The 27589-nt window shown below is 43.8% G+C and overlaps 1 protein-coding gene and 1 pseudogene across 2 annotated transcripts in view; one reads left to right on the top strand and one right to left on the bottom strand.

Moving 5' to 3' along the window:
- Positions 1–27589, top strand: part of PLCXD2 (phosphatidylinositol specific phospholipase C X domain containing 2) — a 51957-nt gene that overhangs the window by 14989 nt on the left and 9379 nt on the right. For both annotated transcript variants that reach the window (XM_059392004.1, XM_059392005.1), the window contains exons 2-3: positions 14563–15023; positions 19982–20223. In XM_059392004.1, the coding sequence (XP_059247987.1) occupies positions 14563–15023; positions 19982–20223 (703 nt within the window). The remainder of the gene's footprint in view (positions 1–14562; positions 15024–19981; positions 20224–27589) is intronic.
- LOC132012557 (ATP-dependent RNA helicase DDX18-like) lies at positions 25318–27334 on the bottom strand (annotated as a pseudogene).

Here is a 27589-nt window from a genome sequence, read left to right as displayed (position 1 = left end):
CCAGTGTTGGGCTGTGACTTCAGTTCCTTTTGTTGGTTGTAATAAAGAGTACTTTTCTTTTCATCTGAGGCATTTGCTTCCATGCCAGAACTGTAATGCCTCAGCACCCATGAGGATAGTTGTGTTTGAAACACTGCCCGCTAACCTGTTCCGGCTGAACAAGTCCCATTTTTTTTTTTCAAGACCAAACATCTAGGAGGCTTTTTATTGACTCAAACAGAAGCAGCCCAGTGGTTTAAGTGGTCTGTGTAGTGATCACCCCGTGAGGTTCCAGCAGAGAAAAGCTCTTTCTGCCTTGATACCAAAAGATCAGCAGAAGCTTTTAGCAGGTGTAAGCTTGTCAGGACACTCGTTTTTCAGAGTGGGTGTGTTTTCGTTCACTTTCCCTGCTGTGAGTAATGTACAAATTCTCTTTAAACCTATCATTTTGTGTAATTTAGACTGCTACTTGTTGGCTTTGCCCTCCTCCTTTTTCCCTTTCCCTTTCCTCTGGGGGGGGGGGGGGAGGTAACCGGCTTCGTCCTTCATTTACAGAAAAGAGGAAAAAACCCTTGTTCTTGACAGGACCAAGCTGAAGAGCTTCCCTGGATCTCGACCATTCTGCAGTTTATCACATGAATCTTAAAATAATCCTGCCCTGTGAAAAATTTCAACCGAGCAAGGTGACTACAACTGTGTGTTTTTTTTCAAAGTCCCCCCAATAAATTTCATAAAGATGTCAGAGAACCCAATCAAACACCAGCCTTTGGTGTGAAGGAGCTGCCACATAAACACTGAACAAGAAGTGAGCTATGGGCTAGTGTGTTCAGTCAACGTACAGACCTATCCCTAGCCAACCATAAGGTGGCCCTCAAGAAAATGAGAACCTGAACCTTTGTGAAGGGCAGGAATTTCTCCAGCAACTTCACAAAATTCTCAGATGACCCGAAGATAAGTGAAAGACTGGGCTTTAGACTGATTAGCTTTTTGCAAATATGATGAGTTAAATTTATAAGCACATTTTCTGCTTAAGTATAGTAAATATGAAAGACACCTTTATCATTTCTTTACAATGATGAATAATCCTTCTTAAAATAGGGTCATAAATTCCTTTCATGAGGTGTTAATAAGTTGGAATCATCCGATTCCTAAGGTAGCAGAGATCCTAAGGCTCATTAATGTCACCCACCTTCCTAAATCTGCAGATGGAACAACCACCCTCCACTGTGAAGTTACAATCTAAGTTCCCACGAGTTATCAGAGCAGAGCTGGCCCTGGGATTCAAGGCTCTGAACTGAGGAACTATAAAGAAAATGTTTCCTCAACTGAGAGAAGGTTAGAGTGCCCTCGTGTGTCCCTACATAGAAATTTTTCATGTCTTTACAAAATATAAAATTACTTGAATCTCTCCATCAAGTTCCTGCATTGGAATGAAGGCACATAGTTAGCTCTAAGAACAAACCCTGTGAACACAATGTCTTAGGAAGCAAATATACAATGCATCTGACTTGTTTCATCATTAAGGGTAGAGAAACAACCGAATCCCTAGAGAGGCTTCATGTAGATTCCAATCTGACAGATCTGGACTTTGTCCCAGGCCACTTGAGATCTTCGTACCCTGAACTGGTTGCAAAACCAGTCTGTGCCCCCAGTTCCTCGTCTGTAAAAGGATTTTACAGATCCTTTAGTGATTACCTGCTGCGTAATCACTGTGCTACGGGATCATGGCAGAGACCCAATGAGATCATATAGGCAAAGTGCCCAGCTGGACACTAGGTACATAATAAACACTCAGTAAATTGAACCTCTTGTTCTTTTCAGACATGAGCCCTCACCAGGGATCACAGTTGAGTTCATGGTGAAGGAATGGAATGCAAATGCCGGGAGGTCAACAGAATGTCTTTGGGTTGCTTTTACCTCTTGGATAAAAAGGTTCCCATGAGCTGGTGGGGGGGGGGGGGGCAGGACAGAGGGAAAGGAGAGATCATTTTTAAAGAAATATGTATTGATTATACTATTCTTCCAAAATAAATTCTTCGTTCAGATGGGGAATTTTCAGTGGCGCTAGGCCAAATGGCTTTCTGGTAGGTGGAATTTCTTTCAGAGGTAACCTGGTCCCTGGCACCCAGGGTCCAGCAGTGAAAGAAAAAAAAAATCTCTACTCTGAAAAAAAAGTTTGAAAACCAGATCCTATTTATGTTATTGATCCAGTTCTCTTAGAAGTCTTTATTTATTGAAGGGTAACCATATTAAAATCAATAAGAGCAGAGGTGAAAAACGGTAGCTGGGTGAATTCATCGTCTGATTTTCATTTGCCTCAACTCTTCATTTGATGGAACAAGCCATCTCAGCATTAAGTGTTGAGCAGAACTGCAGTAAATCAAGTCTGTTTGCCCTGCTCCCCCCAGTAATTCTCACAGCCATCCTTTTCAGACACGCGGAGCGAGGTATCATTATGTACAATACAAGGAACCTTGACCTTTTTTAAATGTTAGTGGAAATGCAGAGTCGGTGACTCTGTCTTCCGCTAGCTTATTGGAGAAGTGAGAGAAACAGTTCAATAGTGTGTGAGCCTGGAAGGTGGCGAGGTGAGTGAAGTCATCACCTGTGCCTCCCTCTTTTCGGGCTTACTTGGTGGAGGAGGGGTGGAGGGAAGGAGAAGAAAGATTAGGCCAGACTCTTAAAATACTTATCCTAGATACCATTATCACTGGGACCTTTGCATAGATCATTATCCGCCTGCAAGAAACAGATAAGAGGCTGCTCAGAGCTTGCAAGCCTCGGCCCTGGGGTCGCTCATCCTTTCAGAGAGTCTGTTGCCTTTAAATAAGGCCAACACGGCATATGAAGCCAAGGTATTTATTATTTATGGAAAGTTCAACCAGCTCACCTGTGGCGGTGGACCCGCAGAAGGGAAGTGTGTGCTCCAGCGGCCCCACAGCACCTGCTCCGCAGGGAAGCAGCCCCCTCAGCCACCCCCGCGGCCATGACGCATGCGCCGCAGAACGCGGCTCTCTGCACCCTGGCAGTGCTATTCTGGGCAGTGTCCTAAGTCTTTAGTCAGCTTGTGGAAGGATGGCCCCTGCCTCATACTTGGAAGTGTCCCGTTGGTGTGGATTAACTGAACAATATGTGGTGCGGCTGCTTTAGTTTCCTCTGGCAGCGTTTAGGAAACTCTCTATTCCCAGTGTTTGTCTCATTTTCTGGATTGTGCTTTTTGTTTCTTTATACGTTGCCTTCCTCCTTAGAGGGGCCCGAAAATCTATATGTCTTGCTTATGGATGCTTAATATTGCTAGCCCTGTGGTAGTGTTTTAATTCCAGCATACTGAGAAAAAGACTTTTCATAAAGGTATCTCTTTTTTTAAGAGTCATTTATTTATTTATTTATTTTAGAGGGAGAGAGTGAGAGAGTGCATGCGCATAGTGGAGAGGGGGCAGAGGGGGCGGGAAACTTCAGCAGATGCTGCACTCAGCCTCGATCTCAGGACCCTGAGATCACAACCTGGAGGTCACAACCCGAAGGTCACAACCCCAGCCAGAACCCAGACGGCGCTTAACCACCTGCACCACTCAGGTGCCTCCATAAAGGGATCTTTTTGAAGCCCCTCTCAGGAAGAAGCCTCTCCTCCTACTTTTCCATCTTCTTCCCCTTATGTAGCCCCGCCCCACTCCGCAGCCTCCGCCCGCTGACTCTGGTCCAGGCAGCATCAAGAGGGGAGGCAAGGAGCCCTGCTGTGACAGGGCTCCTGAGGGCTGGATGGGGACACGCTTTGCTTCAGACAGGTTTATGGTGTGGCACCTTTTCATTGTCACTTGAACCATACTGATTTGTGATTTAGAAAGAGACGTAGAAATGAGACTGGACCACACCTTTGAAAACCCCACAGATGGTTCGTTCCCTCACCTGGGTCTCTCTCCTCAGCCCTGCAGCCCCTGTGATGCCCTCTTTCTTTCCCCTTCTGCTTCCCAGCCTTCCTGTCGGCACCCCCTCTCTCCGTTTCCTCCGCAGAGCACTTCACCCGCTCCCGCTTCTGTCTCCAGGCCTGCACACCCCACCCCCGCTTAATACTGCTTCAAGCGTGTCCAAAGCCATTAATGCCAAAGATGAATATTTCAGCTGTGCTTAGCAAACAAAAGATACCACAGTTACCAGGATTCACTCTGCTTAGAAGAGAGCATGTATTAAAAAGGACTTTTTTTCTTATCACATGTTCATATTCAAGATAAAGAGGTTCTGTATGCATTAAAAAGAGCCTTTTTTTTTTTTTTTTTTAGCATCTTGCCTATTTTGTAAGAAATCACTGGTGAAAACCTGTGTCAGCTGGCACCAAATATGGAGTTTATCCACTGTCCCTTGTGGACGGGTCCCTTCAGCTCCTGCTCTGCCGTTGTGCCCTTCCACATGGCTCTCCCTGGAGGCCCACAGTCCTGGCAGAGTTCACTGTCATGAGTCAGGAAGATGCCAGAGAGGGGGAGGAAGTGGCCTCCACAGAAGTAAGAACTGAACAGTAGGGGATCTGGAGTCCACTTGAGCCAATGATCTCTGATGGGCCAGAGGTGTCCCTCATATTCTTTGTCATTCTGAGTCTGAGAGCAGACACTGGTGCTAAGGGAGTGAGTAGTTCCTAAAGACCTCTTCTTCCTAAACTTGGCCTTGCTGATAAGTTCCATAGGCATACCAAGATGCAGGCTTTTAGTCATTTCTAAAATTAAGCAGTCATCTCCCCAAACCTTAGAAAAGTACCGAGTCTTTTATCAAATGATCTTGAGTGGGAATGCTTTTGAGTTCCTTCAATTTAGTACATTTGAAAATGTTCTGAATTTCTTAAAAATCACAGATCCACTAAAATATAAACAGTGAGATAATGTGTTTGAGGCTCTAAACCTCATTTTTAGCTCATTTTCTAAGAAATATTGTCTGAAGATATATTTAAGAGAAATTCTATGAAGGTAAAGTTGTCTGGGCTCCAGGTAAATCGAGGCATAAAAGCCTCTTATTTTCTCAGAAAAATTCAACCCTTTAAAATGGCTAAGAAGTCACCAGGCTGTTGTCTCTGAAACCCAAAGATGGACGGTCAGTTATCATGAGGAAGTATGATTCAGCTGGGCTGCTAGTCCCAGTTCCATTTGGGATCTGTTTTCTCTTCTTTTCCTCCTTAGGGGATGCAAGAAAATCAGTCTCTTTCTTTGGCTTAAACTCTTAAGACCTTTTCTCTTTATAAAGTATGATACTGCCTCTCTTCTACTGTTTGCACTGACCATTTTTGGATCTAGCTTAGCCTATATACCTGCCCAGAAATCTTCCAGACATATGAGTGACCTAGCTCTATTAAGATAGAGTATAAGCAGGGTTGTGGTCTTTTGTGTTTGGGTACCTTTAATATCTTTTTGTTGTTGTTTTTAGATGGGGAAGTATCTTCATTGCAACTAAGATCTTCTTAACTTGCCTGGAACATTTTTTAAGTGTCTGTATTTTACATTTGGAAATTTGGAAAATTTATTTGGAAAAATAAATTTGACATTCAAGGCCATTTTATGCCACATAGCTCCAGTGGGTAACTGGCAAGACAGCTGCATCTGTTTTCTTGCAAGCTGCCTGAATAATCTGGCCTCATTTGACAGGGTGTAGGCTAATAATCAGGGAAAGAATATGTTAGTTACAATCATGTGACCCAGAGTTGAACCCTCTGACGATTCCTAATATCCAATGCACACGTTCAGTACATGTTTTAAGAGCAAGCTTTGAGTGGACCAGACTATCTTAGGGGTTGATGGAAATAATATGATTAAGTCCTAATAAAAATCTTGAGTTTACATGGAGTTTAGATGGCTCCTTACAAAATGAGTTCAAAATAAATAGTTGTCTTTAAATTTTGCAGAATAATTATTATATCTATTTAAAGCTCTCTGTTGATATTAGTAAACATACTTCCTGTAAAATGGTGGCTTTTTTTTTCAATTCTTTTAAACACGCTTTTCCAAGTAAATGAAGCATGGCAGTTTTTCCTCCCTGAAAAAAGAATTTTCTCTGAATTTCATCTCAGATGGGCCAGTTTTAGTGTCAACACATACACACAAACATGCACAAAATGTTTTGGTAAGAGACATTAGTCTCAAACACCCCTAAAATAACTCTACTATGAAAGCTCGCTATATAAACATTTGCCATAACAACTTATAAATTTGTTTTACCTGAAATTCACTAGTCAAATATCTCATCATAGTGAATTCAGCCATGTGGGCTAGTAAGCACCTTTAAGTTGCAGGTATATCCGGGTGAGAAGATGGAGAATATTTTGTATCCTTAGCTCAAGGGCTCTCAAATTCCCATGTTAGTGAATGAAAATGTCTTCTCAAACAGTGAAAAGCCTGTGAATAACATAGGTGAACCCAAGAGACCTGAAAAACCCATGCAAAGAAAAATAGAAAGTGATAAAGCGTGTAAGACTAACATCAAGTTGGCTGTGCTCATGTCCTTAGGAGCTATGCACTAATATTTTCAAATATGTAAGAAGATGCAGAAGAACTTCTGAAGGTGTTGTTGATACTGGTATTTGGTATTTAAAATACCTTATATTATGGAAAGGTCCTTTTCTTGGATGATTTCTTCGTGTTTGAGTGTTTTAGTGATACTTGTGAACACTGACGGGAAAAAAACATTGCTGTTTTTTTGCCATTTCAAATAATGGATTATAGGCTTTTGCTCTCCCAAAATGTCCTAACATGTTTTTAGAAAGAGGTTGGATTTGTTTTTCTATAACTGTTCTTGTATAAAACTCTCTTGAGGATATGTAATTCTATGATGTTAAAAACAGAAAGTTCAAGAATATCCATGGAACTTTCTCTCTCCTACTTTGAAATTGTGTAGTCAGTATGTTTATTTATTCCTGAGTTATTGACATTCCTCAGTTGCTAAGTGGAGATAATTTATTATTTTATGTTTAGTGTCAGTTTACACTTAAACTGTAAATACTGTGATCTGAACTTGCTCTTTTTGATGTTGGCTTTGATGTTGGTAACCTAAAATAAACCAGTCAAATGCTAATTTCATTTTTCCCATTTAACTGCCACAGCAGATCTCTGAATATAAATCTTTAATGAGGTTTGACAACATTGTTTAAAAACCAGATATCGGGATGCCTGGGTGGCTCAGTGGGTTAAGCCGCTGCCTTCAGCTCAGGTCATGATCTCAGAGTCCTGGGATCGAGTCCCACATCAGGCTCTCTGCTCAGCAGGGAGCCTGCTTCCTCCTCTCTCTCTGCCTAACTTGTGATCTCTCTCTCTCTGTCAAATAAATAAATAAATAAATCTTTAAAAAAAAATAAATAAAAAAATAAAAACCAGATATCATCATCCAAGTGGAAGATGACACAAAAATTCCTTGAGAGTGAAATAACAATAGTGATGATGTGTTTGAACTCATTCTGTGGGCCAGGGACTCTTCCAAGTGCTTACCGGGGAGTTAATCATTTCACCTTAACCACAAACAATTAATGTTAGTACAGTTGTTATCCCCATTTTACAAATGAGGAAACTGAGACACAACATTTCAGTTACATAGCTAGTAAACAGTAGTGCCAGGATTATGAACTTAAGCAGCCTGGCACCAGACTCCATGCTCGTACCCACCATGGGAACTCTCCATTAGCTCATTCAGCACTCCGCTAATTCATTAAGTTAGGTCTCAGGACTCAACATTCTTCTTGCTACATTGACATCTTAGAAACGTCAAGTCTTGGGGCACCTGGGTGGCTCAGTGGGTTAAAGCCTATGCCTTCGGCTCAGGTCATGGGCTCGAGCCCCATGTCGGGCTCTCTGCTCAGCAGGGAGCCTGCTCTCCCCCACTCTCTCTGCCTGCCTCTCTGCCTACTTGTGATTTCTCTCTCTCTCTCTCTCTGTGTCAAATAAATAAATAAAATCTTAAAAGAAAAAAAAAAAAGAAACGTCAAATCTGGGTCCTTTGCAGCTAAGGAGGCAGAGAAATGACTTGTTGGACCTGGAGATGCCTAGTGGGAATATTTGAAAGATAACTAGAGGGGCACCTGGATGGCTCAGTCTGTTAAACATCTGCCTTTGGCTCAGGTTATGATCTGCAGGTCCTGGGATGGAGACTCTTGTCAGGCTCCCTGCTCAGCTGGAGAGTCTGCTTCTCCCTCCCCCTGCTCTTGCACTCTTATGCTCACTTTCTCTCTCCCTCTCTCAAATAAATAAATAAAATCCTTAAAAGATAAGTGGAAAAGAGGGAATTGAATCGGTTCCCAACTCATTGGCGTTCTGGCAGCAGGGAAGAGAACCTTCCAGTACTGAGGCAACTTACGGATGGGTGTCCAGTGGGAAGCAATTGCTGGAGGCATTGAGAGACATGCTGATTATGGATCAAAAAAGGGGCAGGTAGGTGAGGGGTTGGGTTAAATGGGTGATGGAGATTAAGGAGGGCCTTGTGATGAGCACTGGGCATTATATGTACGTGTTGAATCACTATATTTTATACCTGAAATTAACATTAGGCTATATGTTAACTAAAATTTAAATAAAAACTTGAAACAAATGAAAAAAATAAATATATAAAAGGTTTAGGGCCAGAGGTCCAGCCCAGACGAGTCAGATGTCCCTTTGATTACTGGAGAGTTCAGTCTAGAGTGCTATTTCTCAGCATTTTGTTTTTTATCACTATGGAGTCTTTTTAGCCAGTTCTGTCCCGTTTACTACTTTCTCTCCCTCCACAAACAATGATATATTAATGCCACAGAAATACTGTATATCTGTTTAAGTACTGTGTATATATACATCTGTGCTTTATACATAAAAAGAGAAGGAATTTTTTCATCCCTCAAGAACAGATTTCTGTCCCCTGGGGCGGTGCCACCCCACTGAGAATGCATAGCCTAGGGGCACAGGAGACATTAATGCTGTGTGAGTGAACATGGGGTGGGGGTGTGGGTTTCAGTGAATAAGCTTGGAGGGGGATGATGGGCTTCAAAATTAGAAGGGCTCGCCAAAGGCAGGTGGTGGAGAAAAGAAATTTTCTTAAGTATGTGAGGTCAGAAGTTCTTTGACATGGGGTCACTATCCCCACTTGCCCAGTGCCACCCAGAAATGTGATAAGGAGTTTCTCTTTCTCCTATTATTCCCTTAACTCTTGTCTCTGTCTTCCCTTCCTGGCTGTAAGTGTGTCACCATGTCATTTCAGATGACATGGCTCTAATGAAATGTTCATTGCAGGGTGTGTGGTTTGATTTCCTGTTTTATTTAGAGACCATGTTCCCAAGAAGCTTGCTTTAAATCCTTTTTAATTAAGTGAGTTCAGAAAAAAAAATGGCTACTTCCCTAAATTACAAGACATGGGTAATGAAAATGCTGTGACTAAAAACTGCTGTGCATTCACTTGAGATCTCCTAGTTCCCACGTAACAAACCTCAGGAAGAAAAGTAGCAACTGGTGTTCCAGATAAAGAGCAAACTGGTTGTCCCTGGTCGTCAGAAGGCCAGCTCATTTTCCTGTACCTGGCCTCTTAATCTTGGAATCTAATGGTATGTAGGAGAAAAAACATTGAGCACACAGCTTATTGTCTTCTTCCCATTCAAATCTCTTTCCTCGTGGTTTTGCTGCCACAATGACTTCATTCTGAACTCTGTAACCCAGCCCGTATCTCAAGGGCCCTTATTAACCTTAAATAACCTTATTTAATCACTTACTAGAAAGCATGATAAAGAAAGTAAGTCCTCCTGATATTTTTCCTCTTCACAAACAAGCAATGGTTATTTTGTTGGTCAAAAGATAGGAAGCATGAATTTCTGGAATGAAAAGAAGGCTGAGGATATGGGAAATGCAGTCCACCAAATTATTATTTGAAGATCTGAAAGTACTAGAAGACCCATCAGAATAGGAGATCCCAGAAGTCAGAGAGCTTGTTAGGAAAGGATGCTCTTCTATGTATGGCAGCAGGTGTCAAGCCTGAGTGCCCAGCAGAATCACCTGGAAGCTTTTCAAGTCTTCCAGTTTCAACTCCCACCCCAGAGAGATTCTGACTCTGTGGGTCTGGGTGGGGTCAGGGGCATTGGTGTTTTTAAAAGCTCCCGAGGGCACCTGAGTGGCTCAGACGGCTAAACAACTGCCTTCGGCTCAGGTCATGATCCCAGGGTCCTGGGATCGAGTCCTGCATTGGGCTCTCTGCTCAGTGGGGAGTCTGCTTCTCCCTCTGCACCCCCCATTCTCTTTCTCCCTCTGTGTATCTCTCATGAATAAATAAATAAAATCTTAAAAAAAAAAAACAAAACAAAACCCACAAAACTCCCCTAGAGGATTTGGATGTGCACTCAAGGTTGAGAATCACTGCTTCAGAATACAAAGTGCTTTTTCACATATTATCCATGGCTTGTACACCTAAAAAGGGGAAAAGGAAACATTTGCAATGCCTGTTGACTCTGTAAGGAAGAGAAAGAGTAGTAATTGTGAAAATGAAATGATTGTAGAAAAATAAGTTTCCAAAAATTGGAGGAAAAGCCTTCACCCTTGTAGGGCTAAAATTAGGGGTGCTAGCAATCTACTGAGTGTAGAAGATGAAAGAGGAGTTGTGTGGCCGAACTTGCTGCTCTGTATGGATTGTCCCTGAGATGACAACAAAATTCCCTACCCAGAGTCCGAAAAACAGTCATCTAACATTTGATGTCTACTAGTTCCTAAAACCTTATTGAGTCCACTCTATAAATGAGAAATACTGGAGAAAAGAAAAGCATTTGTTGATATTCAAAAAGTATATTAGAAAAATATCATGTTAATATCTCCATGTCCATTTTGGGCTGTGCACATGATCTGCATGTATAGACAGAAAATGTGCCTCCACCGTGATCCTAACAGCCTTCAAGTAGTTATAATTAAGAATTCCGCAGATGAGCGTGCACATAACACCCTTGCTTATAGCTGAAGGAGAAGTAGAGCCAGTAGACCCTGGGCTCTCAGGTTGGGGGGAAATAGAAGTCAAATCACAATGAGGCAGAAGAAAAGGAGGAGACAGACATGGGGTAAGCAGTTTGCCCAATACGGGTTATAAATGCTGGGGGAGAATTCGTAGACTGGGTTAGAGTGAGAGAATATTTTATGGAAAATTAAGTCCAGGAGGAGGTCTGCCCGTCCGGGTACACTGTACATCAGCAGATGTCGGCTTGTGTGTGGAGACCTGGTGAGAGATGAGTCTAACATGACACACTGGGGCCATACTGAAGACTCCTGAACAACAGTGCTCAGAGTAGGGATCTGGTTGGGGAGGGAGGAAGGACGAAGAGACATGATCAGCACTGTATCTTGAGATGATTAGCTTTCAAACATGAACAGATTGGAGAGAGGCTGGAATGGAAGGGATTATATTAGGGTCTTTTCGGTCCTGATCATGTGACAGATAATGAGTGTATGAACAAGGGGGGTGTTAGTTGAAGTTTAAAGAAGAGACGGGTGTGATATATGTTGCAAAAGTGAAAGGTAAAGTTTTGCTCACTGGGTGGACGAAGAGTGGGGGTGGGGGTGGGGCAGAATCGAAATAGAATCCAAGGTGTCAAGTTCAGGTCACTGAACTGTGGGCAGAAATTCAGAAGAGTCACTTTGTGGGGTAAGAGGGACAGCATGAGCAGGTGGACTCTGAAATCTGGAATCTGTTGTGTGAGCGGGCCATCAAGGAGGGAGACCGCAGCAGGAAACTGGAAACAAATTTGGAACTTAGAAGAGTTTGAGCTTGAAATGAAGGTTTTGGTGTCATCCTCACAAAGGTGCTATGATAAACCTAGGAAGCAGATGAAACCCCTGGAGGGGGAAAAGAAGCAAATAGAGAACAGATCCTTGGGAAATATTTAAGTCTGGGGACACGGAAGAAGAGAAGCCAGCAAAGGAAAAAGAACAAGAGTGGTTAACAGATAGGAATGTCTAAAAGTATGCATCACAGAACATAAGGGGATGGAAGGTTCCAGAGAGAAGCTAGGGGTGAGTGAAGATGCGTGAAGGGGTGAGTGAAGAAGGTACTGCCAGGTGGTAAAGCAAAAATAAGGAAGCAGCAAAAATACTTTCCATGGCAGAACTTACAGCAGGAGGAGCTCCTAAATTTCTTCGAACCTTGTCATAAAACTGACCAGCAGGAGCCGCTCCTGGAGCTGCCCTCCCTAATTCCCATGCAGTAGTTCTCATAGAAATAAGGCAAGGGGTCGTTAACAGAGGCTCTTCCTCCTCTTCTGGTGGAGTGCATGAGTTTAATGCATGCATGCCAGGCCAGAGGGGGAGAGGTAGTTCTGTCAACAGTCTTATAAAGTAAAATAACTTCCGTCAACTCTAGGGAGAAGAAGAAATTTTGCTAATGAATTTGGGCTTTAAAGCATTAGGATTTTCTTTTATATGTACTATTAGCAGAGTGCATAATTTGTAATTATTCTATGTGCAGGAGAGGGGAGGGCATTTTTATTCCATGTATTGAAAAAGAGATAGTTAAATGCACTCAGGCCTGAATGTGACTTCACTCACTCTGTATGAGGCAAAAGCTTCCCAGAGGAGAAAAAAAAAACCAAGTAGAAAAGCAAAAACTCCTGTTTTTAATGAGTGACAGCAGTTTTGACTGCTGTAGGTAGGCCTGGGTAGGACAATGCCATAAAACATTCTGCAAACAATCGGCTCCATTGTCGTGTCCTCTCCTGTCCAGGGGTGGCACTGGACATAGGACGTCAGAAAGGAAAAGAGGAAATGGAGAGGGGAACAAAGAGACAGAAATTGAGTGTTCCTTGGGAATATACACAGCCATCCCTGGGCACCACTCATGTCCCTGTGTATCCAGAAATGGTCTCTGGGGCCCCATCGCTGTCACATTGCTGCACAACCCTGGGGCACAGAGAAGAGCCACTGGAGGTTGTTAGCACATCTCCCTGCGGAGATGAGACTGGGCTTGGCACCAGCAAGAGGGAACCAGAGGGAATTTGTCGCTTCTCCGTGCCTGGGTAATAACTATTCCCTGAGACCCAGGGAAGAAATAAGTTCAGTGTGGGCCTCGCACTGTATCACACACTCCATCCTGAACAGCTGGGCCACTAGTATAATTTAAAAAGAAAGGAGAACTGGCTGTTCACCATCCATGTGTAAGGTATTCATAATAAATCTCTCAATGAGGAGGTAAAAAGATTTCCCATTTCTGTACAGGCCAAAGAAAGCAGAGCATTAGGCAAGTATCCTGTGAGTCTCATTAACAGAGACAACCAATACGGAAAATCCAGGGGGATTTGCTCCACATTTCTATTAGTAATGGCAATTGTTTTTTTTTTAACCTGAAATACGCTAGTAATTTTCTCGCTTGCAAAATTGACTTTGCCTAAGGATTAATAAACATGCTTTTTCTTAATAGTTAATGAGTATCCTCCCTTTTCTAGAGGCTAAATACAAATAAAACGTGCCTGATCATCTCCTGTTTTTCTTCTTTTGCTCTATTTCTGAGAAGATTGATTTATTTTAAAGAACATGGAAATAATATGTATTTAAAATTAAGTCAAAAGAATAATTGATAACAGCCAGCTAGTAGGAATTTAAAAATCTGTTTCTAAAATGGGAAGTCTTTAAGAACAGAGCTGGTTGGGTTGGAAGAAGGGCAGTTTCCACGTCAATTTACAAGAAACCAATGACCAATGAATGATATTTGTTAAAGATCATTCTCACCTTGAGTTACTACTACTGAAGTGTTTCCTCATTATAGTTAGAACTGTGTCTCTCATGGTCTCCTGAACTTTGTAACCATAAGATCACCGCAGTGCCTGGGAGGGGAACTACCCTCTTTTCTTTCAGGCAGAGGAAAAGAACCCATATTTGACCATTTAAGGACAGATTTGGCTTATTAAGATATGTGTCCAAAAAGAAGGCCATCTAAGTAAGCTGTGTTGAGCTCTTAAAAATGATGACCTGATTTGTCAAGAAGTCATTCCTACTGACTCAGGTTTTCACTATAGTAAAATAGTGTATGTACAAGAGCATAAAGAATAGTAGACGTAATAACAGTTGATTTCTAACAATCTGCCTTTCCTAGAATGTAAACGCCTGTCCCAGAATTACTGAGCTAGATGCGGGGTTCTCCTCTTTGCTTCATGGACCGCATGAATAAAGCGGATCTGCCGGCCTGGAGCCTTCTTCCGTAAGAGACACTTAGGCAACCTCCAGTTTGTCTTACTATGAATATTCTGTAGCAAACATCTTTGTTTTCCCAACATTAATTTCTTTCCCCAGAAGAGCGTTCCTGAAATGAAATTACTAGATCAAGTGGTATGAATATTTTAAAGCTCCTCTTAACCCGTTTCTAAGGAGCTTTCCAAAAGGGCATTTAGTAATTCACCTCACGCTAGTCGTCTGTGAGAATTAGAGCCGGTACTTCAGGCCTACCAAGCTGCTAATAAGACTACCTTACTTTAATTTGTGCTTCCTTCTAGTCTAGCAAGCTTGAAAATTTATGCAAGTATTTATTGACATTTTTGTGTGTGTTTGCTAGTTTTTTGCCGCTTCCTGATGGGCGGGTTCATTTTTCCCAGCTCTGGTCTCACCTGGCTCCCCACCTTTGTTGCTCTCCACACAGGCTCCCATGACTCGTTCAGCTACTGGGTCGATGAGAAGTCCCCGGTGGGCCCTGACCAAACCGCAGCCATCAAACGCCTGGCCAGGATCTCCTTGGTGAAGAAGCTCATGAAGAAGTGGTCCGTGACGCAGAACCTGACCTTCCGAGAGCAGCTGGAAGCCGGGATCCGCTACTTCGACCTGCGTGTGTCTTCCAAACCCGGGGATGCCGACCAGGAGATCTACTTCATTCACGGACTTTTTGGCATCAAGGTCTGGGATGGGCTGATGGAGATTGACTCATTTCTGACCCAACACCCCCAGGAGATCGTCTTCCTGGATTTCAACCACTTCTACGCCATGGATGAGGCCCACCACAAGCGCCTGGTTCTCCGAATCCAGGAGGCCTTTGGAAACAAGCTGTGCTCCGCCTGCAGTGTGGAGAGCATGACGCTGCGAGCCCTGTGGGAGAAGAAGTGCCAGGTGAGAGGAGACAGACCCACTTGCAAGGGCAGCAGGGCTCTTTCTGCCTTTTCAGCCAGAAAAGGCAGCTCACCCCGGGCGCTTAGGCTAGAAGGCAACACAGATTCTCCCTGGGTCCTGGACTCTCGGATAGCTTCAGACTCAGATATACCCACTAGTTCTTGGGCACCAGTGAACTGGGATTAACACCTGCCAGATAGTTACGATTGATTGGGCAGCCTGTTGGAAGTATCTGAATTTGAGTGGCCTGGCCAGAACCAGCCCAGGGCAGCTTCATGAAATTGGACCCCCTGGTGATTGCCCCCCGCTTTTTTTTCTTCCTATCTCCCCTGGAATCCCTTTTCAGGCCCCTAGTTCCCCTGAAGGATGGGGAGTCCATCCTGCCTTTAACTCACTGTCAGATAATCCCTACATTAGCTGACATAAGCATGGAAGTGATTCATCTCAGAGCTGTTAATATTTGAAAAGGCTATTTTAACAGATTTGGGGGCTTGGCTTGAGAGACTGAAGGAAGAGCCCAACAAAGGGATCCAGGCCTGAGAGCTGTCCCAGGTCCCTTAAGCCTGGAAGAAACCCCAAAGCGAGGCCTTGAGGGGCATAGTCAGGAAAAGGAATGTGGGCCTCAGATACATGCTGCCCGGATCCCACAGTATGAGACACTGGGGGGCGAGGGGAGCTTTGAGAAAGATCAGTCTCCAATTTAGATGCTCTTTAACAAAAGAAAGCAAGCAAATCCCTTTCTTTCATAGTTGTTTGCTTACTCATAGGTGCCTTAACCAACGCATCTTAAAGAGGCAACTATTTTTGAACTTGGGGAAGACCTTTCAATTAAAAATAAATTAAAGATTATTCACTTGCAAATATTCATGAATACCAGGTGTGTGCTGAGCACCAGTCCAGGCACTTGGGATAAATTAGTAAATAAAACAAAGATCCTTGCCTTCATGGAGCTTTCATTCAGGTGTAAGAAAGAGATCGTAGATAATCGCCATAATAAATACATTACATAAAATGCTAAAAGTGATATGAGTGATGAAAACAGAAAGGTAAGCATGGTTGGGAGGAACCAAAGTTCTGTAGGTTGGAGGGTTGGTATCGATTTTAAATAGGTTGATCAGGGTAGATGTTCAAGGGAGTTAATCATGTGCCTGTTTGGGGAAGAGCTTTCCCAGCAGAGGAACCCTCCACTGCCTGGTTCTCTTTGGGGAGACGCAGGGGCCATGGGGCTGGAGAGCAGAGCAGCGGAAGGGGGTCAGAGATCATGGACGGTGGGGTGGGAACTCAGGCTTTCACTCTGAGCGAGGAAGGTTCTGTACAGGGTGCTGTGTCCTGAATTACATGGTAACGGGGTCTCTGTAGCTGGTAGGAAGACAATGGGGAAAGTGATCAGATTTAGAATCTATCAGAAGGTAGAGCCAACAGGGTTTTCCAATCGATGGGATTCAGGGCACAAAAGAAACGGGCTTCACCGATGACTCCCAGGTTTGGCCTGAGGAACTGGAAACCCCAGGGGGGTTTGCGCGCCTCTGAAAGGGCTAAAACCTTTGACGCCACAGGAGCTAATGAGTTAGATCTCAGGATCTATTAAAACTTACCTAAGCCACTTTTCCTCACTAAAACTTTGTAATGATGGCTGGCCAAATGTTTATCACACCTCTGCTCCCAATCTGGCTAGATATCTTTTCAGACTCACAAGTCTAATTTGGAGAATTTTTTTTTTTCCTCAGTGGAGTCCCTCTTACAATATGAAATAATAGGAATGACAAGGTCACCTTGATAGCTAACCTTTATTGAGCCTTTATACTGTGCTAGGTACATGGATTAGCACACTGAATCCTCTCCACAACACTGTGAGATAGGTGTTTTGTTACCCTCATTTTACGGAGGAGTAAACTGAGGCATAGAGAGACTAAGCAACTTGCCCGAGAGAACGTTCCTAGTGAGTGGCAAGAGCCGAGGTAGAGTCATCGGCTGTTTGCTCCCCACGGCTCCTGATGCCATCCCAGGGCCTTCCCCTCATCTTGGTGGTTTTCACAACGAGGAGCATAGATCATTATAATAAACACCCCTTCTCTTTATTCATGAGCCTGTGTTATCGGAGGGTCTCAGAGGTTTCAGAGAATGATAAAGGGCTGTAGATCTGAAGAAGGGCTTTTGAATGTGGGATTCGGATAAGGTTAAATCTCAGTATAGCTAAGTTTGTCAATCAGATATCTGTTATAAATACAGCTTTATAATTTTACGCACAGATAGTGTCCTGTATGGACTGCCATATTGCACACCAAATTGTTTGGAAGTCTGCGGGAGTAACGGGTGTCTTCAGGAATAATGATGAGGGGGACCGTGAATTTCTAGCAGCAGAGTGGTGAGCCATCCTTGCTTTTAAATATGGACTAATCTGTGTCTTCCAACTACAGCTACTCCAAAAATTATGAAGGAGAGACTCTGTGATGACCTGTCAGAAAAAGGGAGAATGTCATCCATTTGGATTCTAGGCTCTCCCTGCTCTTCCTGCTCTCCCCAGCTTTTCCCTGCCATGTCTCTTCCTAAAAGCTAAATGGAGACCTCACAGCCATCAGTGATCTACCCCCTGCTGGAAGCAGGGCCCTACTGGTGGTTAAACTTTAAATCTTCATTATGTAAAGAGCTGCCTTGCATGGGAACCCCCTGATTATTTTATCACTGCAGTTTCATAGCAAGAAGTATACTACCATTCAGTCAAATTTCATTAACTACATGAAACAATGACATCACAGCTCACTAATAGGTGTACATCATGGCTGTGGGTTTTGAGGTACGATGAATTAGAAGACTTAATCTACGGTTTGGCAATATTTTGAATCTTAATGAAAAGGTAAGAGTCCTTAACACTCATAAAAAAACAACCAAAACACAGTGGCAAAGTAAAACTGCCTCAGAGGTACTGTATAAAGAAAGGGGTTTGTAAGCAATCAGTTGAAAAATAGTACCTAGCATAGATCTCTAGTCCAGGAGCCTCCAGGAAAGGACCCATCAGAATAAGAGATAGTCAGTCAAGGAATAATTTTCAAAAGAAAGTAGATTTCAAATCTGAGTCTCCGGAGAAGAACTGAACATAAGTTGCTGAGCTGGGTGGGGGAGAGTATTTCAGAGAAAAAGATGGCAGAGCAAGGCAGGGAGGCAGATGCAAAACACAGGCCCTAGGGCAGAAGTCACTGCCCCTAGAATCCCTTAGAATAACAGTTGGTTTGCTGGACTGAGGTCCTCGTGTAAACAGAACTCCTCCTTCTAACCCTGCGGTCAGATTGCTCAGGCACTCGAGGAAAGGCCTAGAGCCCCTTTTCTACAGCTTGTCCTATTTGCACCTTCTCTAAGGGAGAGTAGAGAGAACAGCCGTAACAACGCTCAGGGGTCGGGCAGCTCTGAAAATGGCCCGACAGGGAAGGATCTCACTGCCGCCGTCCATGTCACAGGACAGCTGACCTCCCTTTCGGAGGCAGGAGACCCCAGCCTCCCAGCTAGCCAATTACACCAGCAGCAGGGAATCCTGCCAATCTCCCTAACAATCTGCTTACCATGAGCCTGTGATTAACCTCATTAACACACGTGTTTACCACAGGCATCATTAGCAGTCAGTCAGACATTACTCAACACCATTAAAAACAACAACTATTAGCCTGTTGGGTGCACCCAGCCTGACGCGCCCTTGCTCTGGGTCCACAGGAGCAGTTAGTCACTTTGGTCCATAGCTCACCACATTGGAAACCGGACACGCATTCAGAGCCCTGCTTCTCAGGTGCCTGGGGGATTACGCTCTAGGGCCAGCTATCCGACCATGGCAGTCCAGGGAGTGTAAACATGCTGGACATTCCTCCAGGAAGAGATTACTGGTGTTTGGGAGCAGGGAAAAATAGACAACTTCTAGAAACCTAAGCAGCAGAACTCTGAATTGGGACAATGAAAATAGCAACTCCCCGTCCCTCAGCTGCCTCCCAGAAACTAATTAATGCTGTGGATCTGGCTCACTAATTATTTTCAAAATCACCACCAGCCCCGAGGGGTCCCACTGAAGACCCACCGCCTCCTGGAAGTCTGTCTTTCCTGGAATACCGCCTTCCCACCCCCTCCTGGAAAGGGTTATGTCGTTCAGTCGGCTTCCCTGATTGAAGCTCAGGGTAGTCCCAGATTAGTGCAAGGTGTTGGTCTCAACCCTGGGAGCGTCAATTTCAAGAGCCTAGGAGTCCTCCCTTGCAGACAGCACTGGCCACAGGGCCCTCCATCTGGGGCTCAGAGCCCCAAGGGGCGGGGCATGGGCAGGATTTAAGCAGTCTGTGGATTTGGATAGGAAAAATCTTCATTCTTCTTCCTTCTCACCTCTAACTGAAAATTCATATACCCATTGATGATGAGCGCAGGCACTCAACCACATAAGTATCGGCCCTACCCGTGATTTTGTCCCCATAGAAATCACAGGTATTTCCGTATCACATTTCAGTTATTTGAAATATCATTTTTACTCATCATTAACTCAAAATGATGGAACTTAGTAAACTTACAACACAGTACTTTTATTTAATGTATTATTATGAAGCATGTACACTAATTTATTACAAGTTGATAATCTACTGATAGCTATATTTTGGTCTCATTGATTTCCTTTGTAATCCAATTTTATCTTATACATTCATTTAAAATGTGATCTGAGAAGGGGTTCAGGATTTTATCATCCTTCCAGAGGTGTTTCGTGACAAAAACAAAGCATCTTCAAAGTCAGACATACAGAAGTACTAAAATCTTTGCTTATTGGTTTCTCTCTCTCTCTCTCTCTCTCTCTATATATATATATATATACATACAATTCTTGAATTTCTACATGCTTATATTTGTTTGCCTTTATTCCTACAATCAGGGCAAAGCCAAGGAACTGACATTCAGCTTATTCATGAATTGTTCTCCTTTTTCTGTTTTGAATGTTTCAGGTTCTTATTTTCTATCACTGTCCCTTCTACAAGCAATACCCCTTCCTGTGGCCCGGAAAGAAGATCCCAGCGCCCTGGGCGAACACCACAAGTGTGCGCAAACTCATCCTCTTCTTGGAGACCACTCTGAGTGAGCGGGCCCCGCATGGCTCCTTCCACGTCTCTCAAGCCATTCTCACCCCCAGAGTGAAGACCATCGCCCGAGGCCTGGTTGGTGGCCTCAAGAACACTTTGGTTCATAGGTAAGAACTTGCTTCTCCCCCACAAGTGAGGTTTGTTGTTGTTGTTCAAGATTTTTATTTATTTGTCAGAGAGGGAGAGAGAGAGCGCACACAAGCAGGGGGAGCAGCAGACAGAGGGAGAGCAGGCTCCTTGCTGAGCAGGGAGCCCAACATGGGGCTCGATCCCAGCACCTTGGGATCATGACCTGAATGAAAGGCAGATACTTAACAAACTGAGCCAAACAGGCGTCCCTCTTTTGTTTTTTGTTTTAATAAAACTTGTCTCGATTCCCTTCTGAATAAAGAGCAGTAAAATCGTATAGCTTGAAGATTTTAGAATAACAATAAAACAAAAAACTAAAAAACTTATATTTGAAAAAGCTGTGCATTAGGGGCAGTTTGCATTAAACGTGGCCAAAGGGTTTGTAAATACTTTGTTAAAATATCTAGTGGACCATAAATACTCACTCAGTGTTGGTGCTAGGGCAAAGCCCTTTAAGCCAACAGCAGTGTCTTCATTTCTGCTGTGTGATCACAACACATACTTGTCCCCCACCCTTCACAGCTGGCCCTAGTACTCACTCATTTAGAAAGCATTAAAGGAGAATGAGGCTGTGCTAGGTGCTAGGGATTCAGAGGTGGCCTGCAAAGGTTTGTTCCTTCCGTAGGGACAGTGAGTCCTGAGAAGCAGCGTCAGGCTGGTCCCTACAGCTCCATCGTTTCAGGTCCTTCCCAGAGCAGAATGGATTCTGACTGCACCATTAGGCAGAAGGTTCGGATGTGTTATATTAGATGATCTTTATCCCGGACAGCAGAGATGACAGGTGTCATCAAGAAAAAGCTCGGCTTTTATATCTGTACATATATGTGTGTGTGCACCTGTGGATTTGGATAAAGGGAACGTTATAAATATATCTGGAGAATGGGGCATCCTCCCAATCCAAGCTGAGGAAGCGAATATATTTGGGTAACAAGGATATTTGCAGGACCCACTTTGGTTCCTGAGTTCCAGATGGAAAGCACCAGAATTTAGGTAGTGAAATATTCTTCCAAAAACTTGTCTGTGGCTGTTTGGTTCTGAGTTTGGATAGCATCACTCCAGGTAGCAGGAGTTCATCAGGCAAGAGGTCAGACAGCAAGAAGAACCTGAACTTTTGTTTCCTGGTGAAAACTCCTGCTTATCTTGGCTGTAAACAAAACCAGATACCCTTACTATGTGGCTCCGCTAAGTCCTGACTGAATTACTCATGCTGAACATGGAAAAGAGAATGTCATAATCCAATGCTGTATCTCTGAAAGATACAGAATGACAGACTTTCTTGTTTTATATGTTCATGTAACACACCATTATCCTCCTGCGTTTGGTAAATTTGTAGGCTAATATTATTCATTCATTCAACAAAAAAGATTGAGTACTTAGGAGAAGCTAGAGCTAAAGATGAAAGGGAAGTAATATAGTCTTTATCCTCATGGAACTTAAGTCACTCAGGGAAAATAAACATGTAAATTTCTATAAAGCAATCTGAAAATAATAAAGTCTGTGCAGAGAGTTGTACTGATAAGGGACAGAGTGTATTTAAAAGTAAGGACAAGTTATATCTGTGTACTGTATTTAGAATATAAATTATCCTCCTGCAGATGATTTCATTTGATTCTTAAATTAAGCCAGCCTCCAGGTCTAGAGCACATTACTGTCCCCATTTCAAACACTCCTTTAGAAAAAATTATTTATTTATTTGTCAGAGAGAGAGAGAGAGAGCACAAGCAGGGGGAGCAGCAGGCAGAAGGAGAAGCAGGCTCCCAACTGAGCAGGGAGCCTGATGCGGGACTTAGTCCCAGGACCCTGGGATCATGACTTGAGCTGAATGCAGACACTTAACAACTGAGCCACCGAAGCATCCCTACTGTGCCCATTTCAGATGGGACTCAGTAAGGCTAAGTGACCCAGACCCACATAGCTGGTAAGAGTCAATGATATGCCTGACCCTAGACTTCTGACTGTTGTGCTGCTGCCCTTTTCCATACTCACCACTCAACTTGAATATAGCGTATTTCAACACTCTACTCCTTTCTGCTCCACTGGCCTGTAATTGTCTTACTGTTCCCAGAATCTGGGCAGCTCTTCCTGGTTACAACTGTGATTCCACAAAGTCACAGTGCTTTTCAGACCTGTAAATTCCTAGAACTTTCATCTGGCTGCAGAGGAAGCACCAAGCTCTTTCACTTAGTGATAATATGGCGGCAAGTGGCCAAAGCCAAAGGATCCTAGCATGGCAGAGCCTTCCCTGGTGACCAGCAGATGTCTCAAGACTGGAAAAATCCCTGGGTCTCTCCACTCTGGCTAGTCTCAACAATATCACAGGGATGCAGCTGGTATTCCTAGGCCTCCACATGCACTGGAGGGAGAAACAAACTCAAGAGTTCATTCCGAAGCACCAGCAGGACGTTTGGCTCTTGTTTCCTCTGGGCAATTGAACAAGCATGGGAGAGAAGCATTTCTAATACCCAAGAGCTCTGTTCTAACTGAGGTACAGGGGGTGCTGTCAGACTGGCTCCTGAGCACTGGTTATCAGCTTAACCAAGAGGAAAAAAAGACCACATAGGTATATTTTCCTACAATTGTAGAGGTGATTTATTTTTTCCCCCAGCAGGAAGTTAACCTAACTCTTAAGTGAAACTTTGGACCTAAGATCTTGTTTGCTTTGATTCATCACCCTCAAACAAAGCCATGAGAAATAGAGCCATTCTGACTGAAATTTTATGGTAGATTTTCCCTAGATTCTTAGAAACCTTACACTCTCACTGGAACTAAAAGAAAGCATGATTTGCCAAAGCTCAAGGACAGAGCTGCCATGGAGTCATGACTGAAGTCAGAAGCCTGAGATTGAAGCCTGACCTGGTCCCTGTTGTGGGCTGAATTACGTTCCCTGGAAATTCCTATATTGAAGCTCTAGGCCCCAATATCTCAGGATGGGACCACTGGAGATTGGGTCTTTAAAGAGGTGATTAAGTTAAAATGAGGCCATTGGGGGGTCCTAATCCAGTCTGACTGGTGTCCTTATAAAAGGAGGAAATTTGGACACACAAAGAGACCCCAGGAGTGTGTGTGTTCAGAAAAAAGGTGACGTGAGGACACAGCAAGAAGGCAGCCATCTACAAGCCAAGGAGAGAAACCTCAGAAGAACCCAAACCTACCAACATCTGGATCTCAGACTCCCAGTCTCAGAACTGTGAGAAAATACATTTTTGTTGTTGAAACCACTCAGTCTGGCATTTTCTGTGGCAGCCCTAGCACACCAGTGTAGTCTCTTTTTTTTTTTCTTTTTTCTTTTTTTTTTTAAAGATTTTATTTATTCATTTGGCAGACAGAGATCACAAGTAGGCAGAGAGAGAGGAAGGGAAGCAGGCTCCCTGCTGAACAGAGCCTGATGCGGGGCTCAATCCCAGGACCCTGAGATCGTGACCTGAGCCAAAGGCAGAGGCTTAACCCACTGAGCCACCCAGGTGCCCCTACCAGTGTAGTCTCTTAATAACAGGCTGGCCTTGGACAAATTTCCTGAGCTCTCTGAGCTGTCTCTTTCCTGCCGCTTAGAGGGTTAATACTATACGAAACTGCAGAGTCTGAGCATCAAATGCCTACCACAGTGACTGGCACAAAGTAGGCCTGCCATCTCTATGTGAAAGAAACCCAGAAACACCGAGGCTCAGACTTCTCAGTGGGCTTCAAAGGCAAAGGGAAGTTTCTACCGCACTGCTCTGCTCATGGCACCTGGTGCTTCACAGGCCTGTTGAGCCTTCTGTCCCATCTCTCCTTGCTAAAGGCCAAAAGTTAAGAAAACAAAGCAGCTTCTCCTCACAGGGAGTTCTACATTTTCCTGTCTCTGTACATAATCCCGGTTATTTGATCCTTGCCTTGAGGAAGGTTGATACCTGCAACCCGAAGCTGACATGGAGCTCTTTGTCACCGGAGACCACGGGAGGATGTCTTTCCCACCTTGCGCTGCTCAGGCTCCAGGGATCTCCTGTGGTTTGGCTCTGGCTGGAGTCCCCTGGAGTTGCTACCAAACCGTTAATGCTCATTTCCCCATGATGACCAGAAGATGGCGCCAGCATTTCATATCTAAACACTGACTAGTGGGTTTTTTTTTCCGTTTTCTTTTCTTTCTTTCTTTATTATTATTATTATTTTTTTTTTAATTTTAAAGTAAACTCTACACCCAATGTGGGGCTTGAACCCTGAGATCAAGGGTCACATGGCCTACTGACTGAATCAACCAGGCGTCCCTGGCTTGTGGATTTTATATTATTATTATTATTATTATTATTATTATACTGGTATAAATGAGGCTCAAATCTCGGGTTCCCACTGTTTCCAACAAATGTTAGGACTGCTAAGGGTGCTTTATTCAAGTAACAATGACAAACAATCCACACTTTCTGCTCTTAAAAAAAAAATGGGAAAGGCTTGCTGGCATATACAAAACCAACGCCACCTTTAATGTAACGTGCTTCCTAGACACAGTAGCATTTTCAGAGAAGATCAATAACTATGGTTAAGGGCCAATAAAAAGCCAAAACAAAACAAAACAAAAAAGCCTGAGATAATCTTTGCATTACCACCCCCAGTGTACCAGGTCACTGCCTTCTAAGGGAGGCTAAACTGGGTAATGGACATTAAGGAGAGCACGTGATGTGATGAGTACTGGGCATATAGAAGACTGATGAATCACCTAACTCCATCTCTAAACCAATGATATATTTTATATTAATTATTTAATTTTAAATTTAAAAAATACCCCACCCCCCAAAACAATGACAAATTTGGAGGCAAAAGATTTCAAATACTCTGTTGTCCAACACAATCCAAAAGATCCCTTGTTTTGCTCTTGAACAACCTAGAAAAACTGAACTCTGTTTTACATCCCCAAATAAGAGCGGTATCTCCTGGAAGTATCAGTGCCCAGAGCTTGCAACCCACACCAACTCATACTCCTGTTCCATCAGTCCCAATCCCGAAGCTACAATTCCTTTGTTGGACAAAGCGGGTGGGGGGTGGGAGGGTGGGGGGGATCAGTTTCTGGACAAAGCTATTCAAGACGAAAGGAAGGTGTGTCTTCAGTGGGAGAACTGCTGGCTGCTGGAGGACTTCTTGCTAATGTGTTTGAAGATGTTGGACTTCTCAACTTTCTTGGCTTTCTGGTAGCCGAACCCACTGCTGCCTCCTCTCTTTTTAAGCTGGCCCTCATTGCATGTTCACATTCAGAGCAACAAAAGGAGGCACCTTGAAACCAAACGACAGAGCAACTTGAGGCAAATTTAAGTTATCAACATTGAAGATCTGTTTCAGAAAATGGGAATCATATGCTTGAATGTAGGGCTTATATGCTTCCTGTGCTGATTTATGGAGGAAGTAGTTCTTTTCAATCAATTTTTCAAGCTGAGACTGAAGGTCAGAAATTTTGGACCAGGAAAACTCAAATTCACTTAATGGAACCTTGCATTGCTTCAAGGAAGGAAGGAAACCCAATTCTTCAGGGTGTAAAATGAGCAAGGCATGCCCCCTCCTGTTTAGGCCTCTGGCTGTTCTTCCTACACGATGACTATCTTCCTTGGGGTGATCTTGAGGGTCATTCTGAACAATCCAGTCGACTTCAGGAATACCCAGCCCTCTTGCTGCCACATCGGTACATGGCAATATCCCTGAATCTGCGTTGCAGAACTGGAAGAATGCGGCTCTGTGCTTATTTTGCTTCTGCCTTCCATGACTGACTGGGCAAATCGATGTAATTCAGCCACTCACAGTGGCATTTCACGGACTTACAGAATGAAAAGAAGAAGACCATCAGTTTCTTCTTCCGGTTCTTCTTACGGAATGTAAAGAGCAAGAGGAAGCTTTTTTCCGAGGGACAAACACTTAGCCCCGCTCAAGACCACCCACTGCTGCATTAGCTTCATCGTCATCGACACCAACATACAATGGCTTCTTTTTCGAAAAAATCCTCGCCAGGTCCTTAACTTTTTGAGTTTGTGTGGCAGAAAAGAGCATGGTTTGCCTGCATGTTGGCAGAAGTTTAATAATTTGTTTTAATTCCTCTTCAAACCCAACCTCCAAGATACGATCAGCCTCGCCAATAACCAGACACTGTAGATTTTTAGACATAAATCCTGCGGGGTCCAGGAGGCGGCCTGGGGTGGCCACGATGATGTTGATCCCATTACCAAGTTCCTGTGCTTCCACCAATCTGTTGCTGCCCATTGTCAACCCATAGGTGTGAACATAGTGCGTCATTAGCTCCTTAAGAACACCAGAAGTCTGCATGGCCAGTTCCCAGCAGGTGAGAGCATAAGAGCTCCGGTTCCGTTCCTAGGCAAGACCTTAAACTTGACAATGAGCTCAAGGGCAGGGATGAGAAATGCCAGCGTTTTGCCCCTGCCTGTTTTGGCGGCCACTAGAAGGTCCCCGCTTTCCAGAAGTGCAACACTTTCATGCTGAATTTCAGTCATTTTTGTAAAACCCATTTCTTTTATTGCCCTCAGAGTGTTCTCATTGACAAGATCGGTAAGAGAAGCAAAGGAAGTATCCTCAGAAGCTCCTATCAGTCCTAGGATAGGACTGCCTAGGGGTAGGCTGGGCACTTCGCTGTCCTCTTCATGATCATCGGCTTCTCCACACTCTTTTCTGTCTCTTCAGGAGCTTGGGTCCCTTCATCAGAGTCCCCTTTGTCTTTAGTTTTCGCTTTTTTGGTATCAGGCCTGGCATCATCTACCATTTTTCTCTTTTTCTTCCTCTTTTTTGGTTCTGAATTGGGAAGCTGTTTGGTGCTTCTCCATTGATTACTATGGTAGATTTCTTTCTTTTTTTTTAAACTTGTACGGTTTCCACCGTTTCTTTAGTTCTCTCTCCATTCTGGGTTTCTGATGAGCCCCCCACTCACAGACCATTTCAGGGATTTTTTTTAACCTTCCCACCTCCCACTGTTTCTTCAGACAAATCTCCATTTTGCGTTTCTGATAAGCTCCCATTGGAGGCTCCTTGGAGTTTAAGTTCCGCTGGCGCAATCTGAGGTTGCGTTTCTCCATCTTCTTGCGCAGGCGTCTCATCAGTAGATGGGGCGGGTTGTTGGTGAAGCATCTCCACTGCAGTGCCACAGCTTGGCTATCGGCTTGATGTTCCTTCCTCTTGGGGCACAGAAGTCGGGTGAGCGGCTTGACTCAGTTTCGCTCACATTGTCATCTTAGTGTTGTGATCTCAGGGTCAGGGGGGTAGAGCCCCGAGTGGGGCTCTGTGCTGAGCTCGCAGTCTGCCTGAGATTCTCTCTGCCCCCCAGTCTGTGTGTGTGTGTGTGTGTGTGTGTGTGTCTAAAATACATAAATAAATCTTTTTTTA

Source organism: Mustela nigripes, chromosome 2, assembly GCF_022355385.1.
Source record: "Mustela nigripes isolate SB6536 chromosome 2, MUSNIG.SB6536, whole genome shotgun sequence".
NCBI classification, from domain to species: domain Eukaryota; kingdom Metazoa; phylum Chordata; class Mammalia; order Carnivora; family Mustelidae; genus Mustela; species Mustela nigripes.
This window is presented reverse-complemented; position numbering and strand designations above follow the sequence as displayed.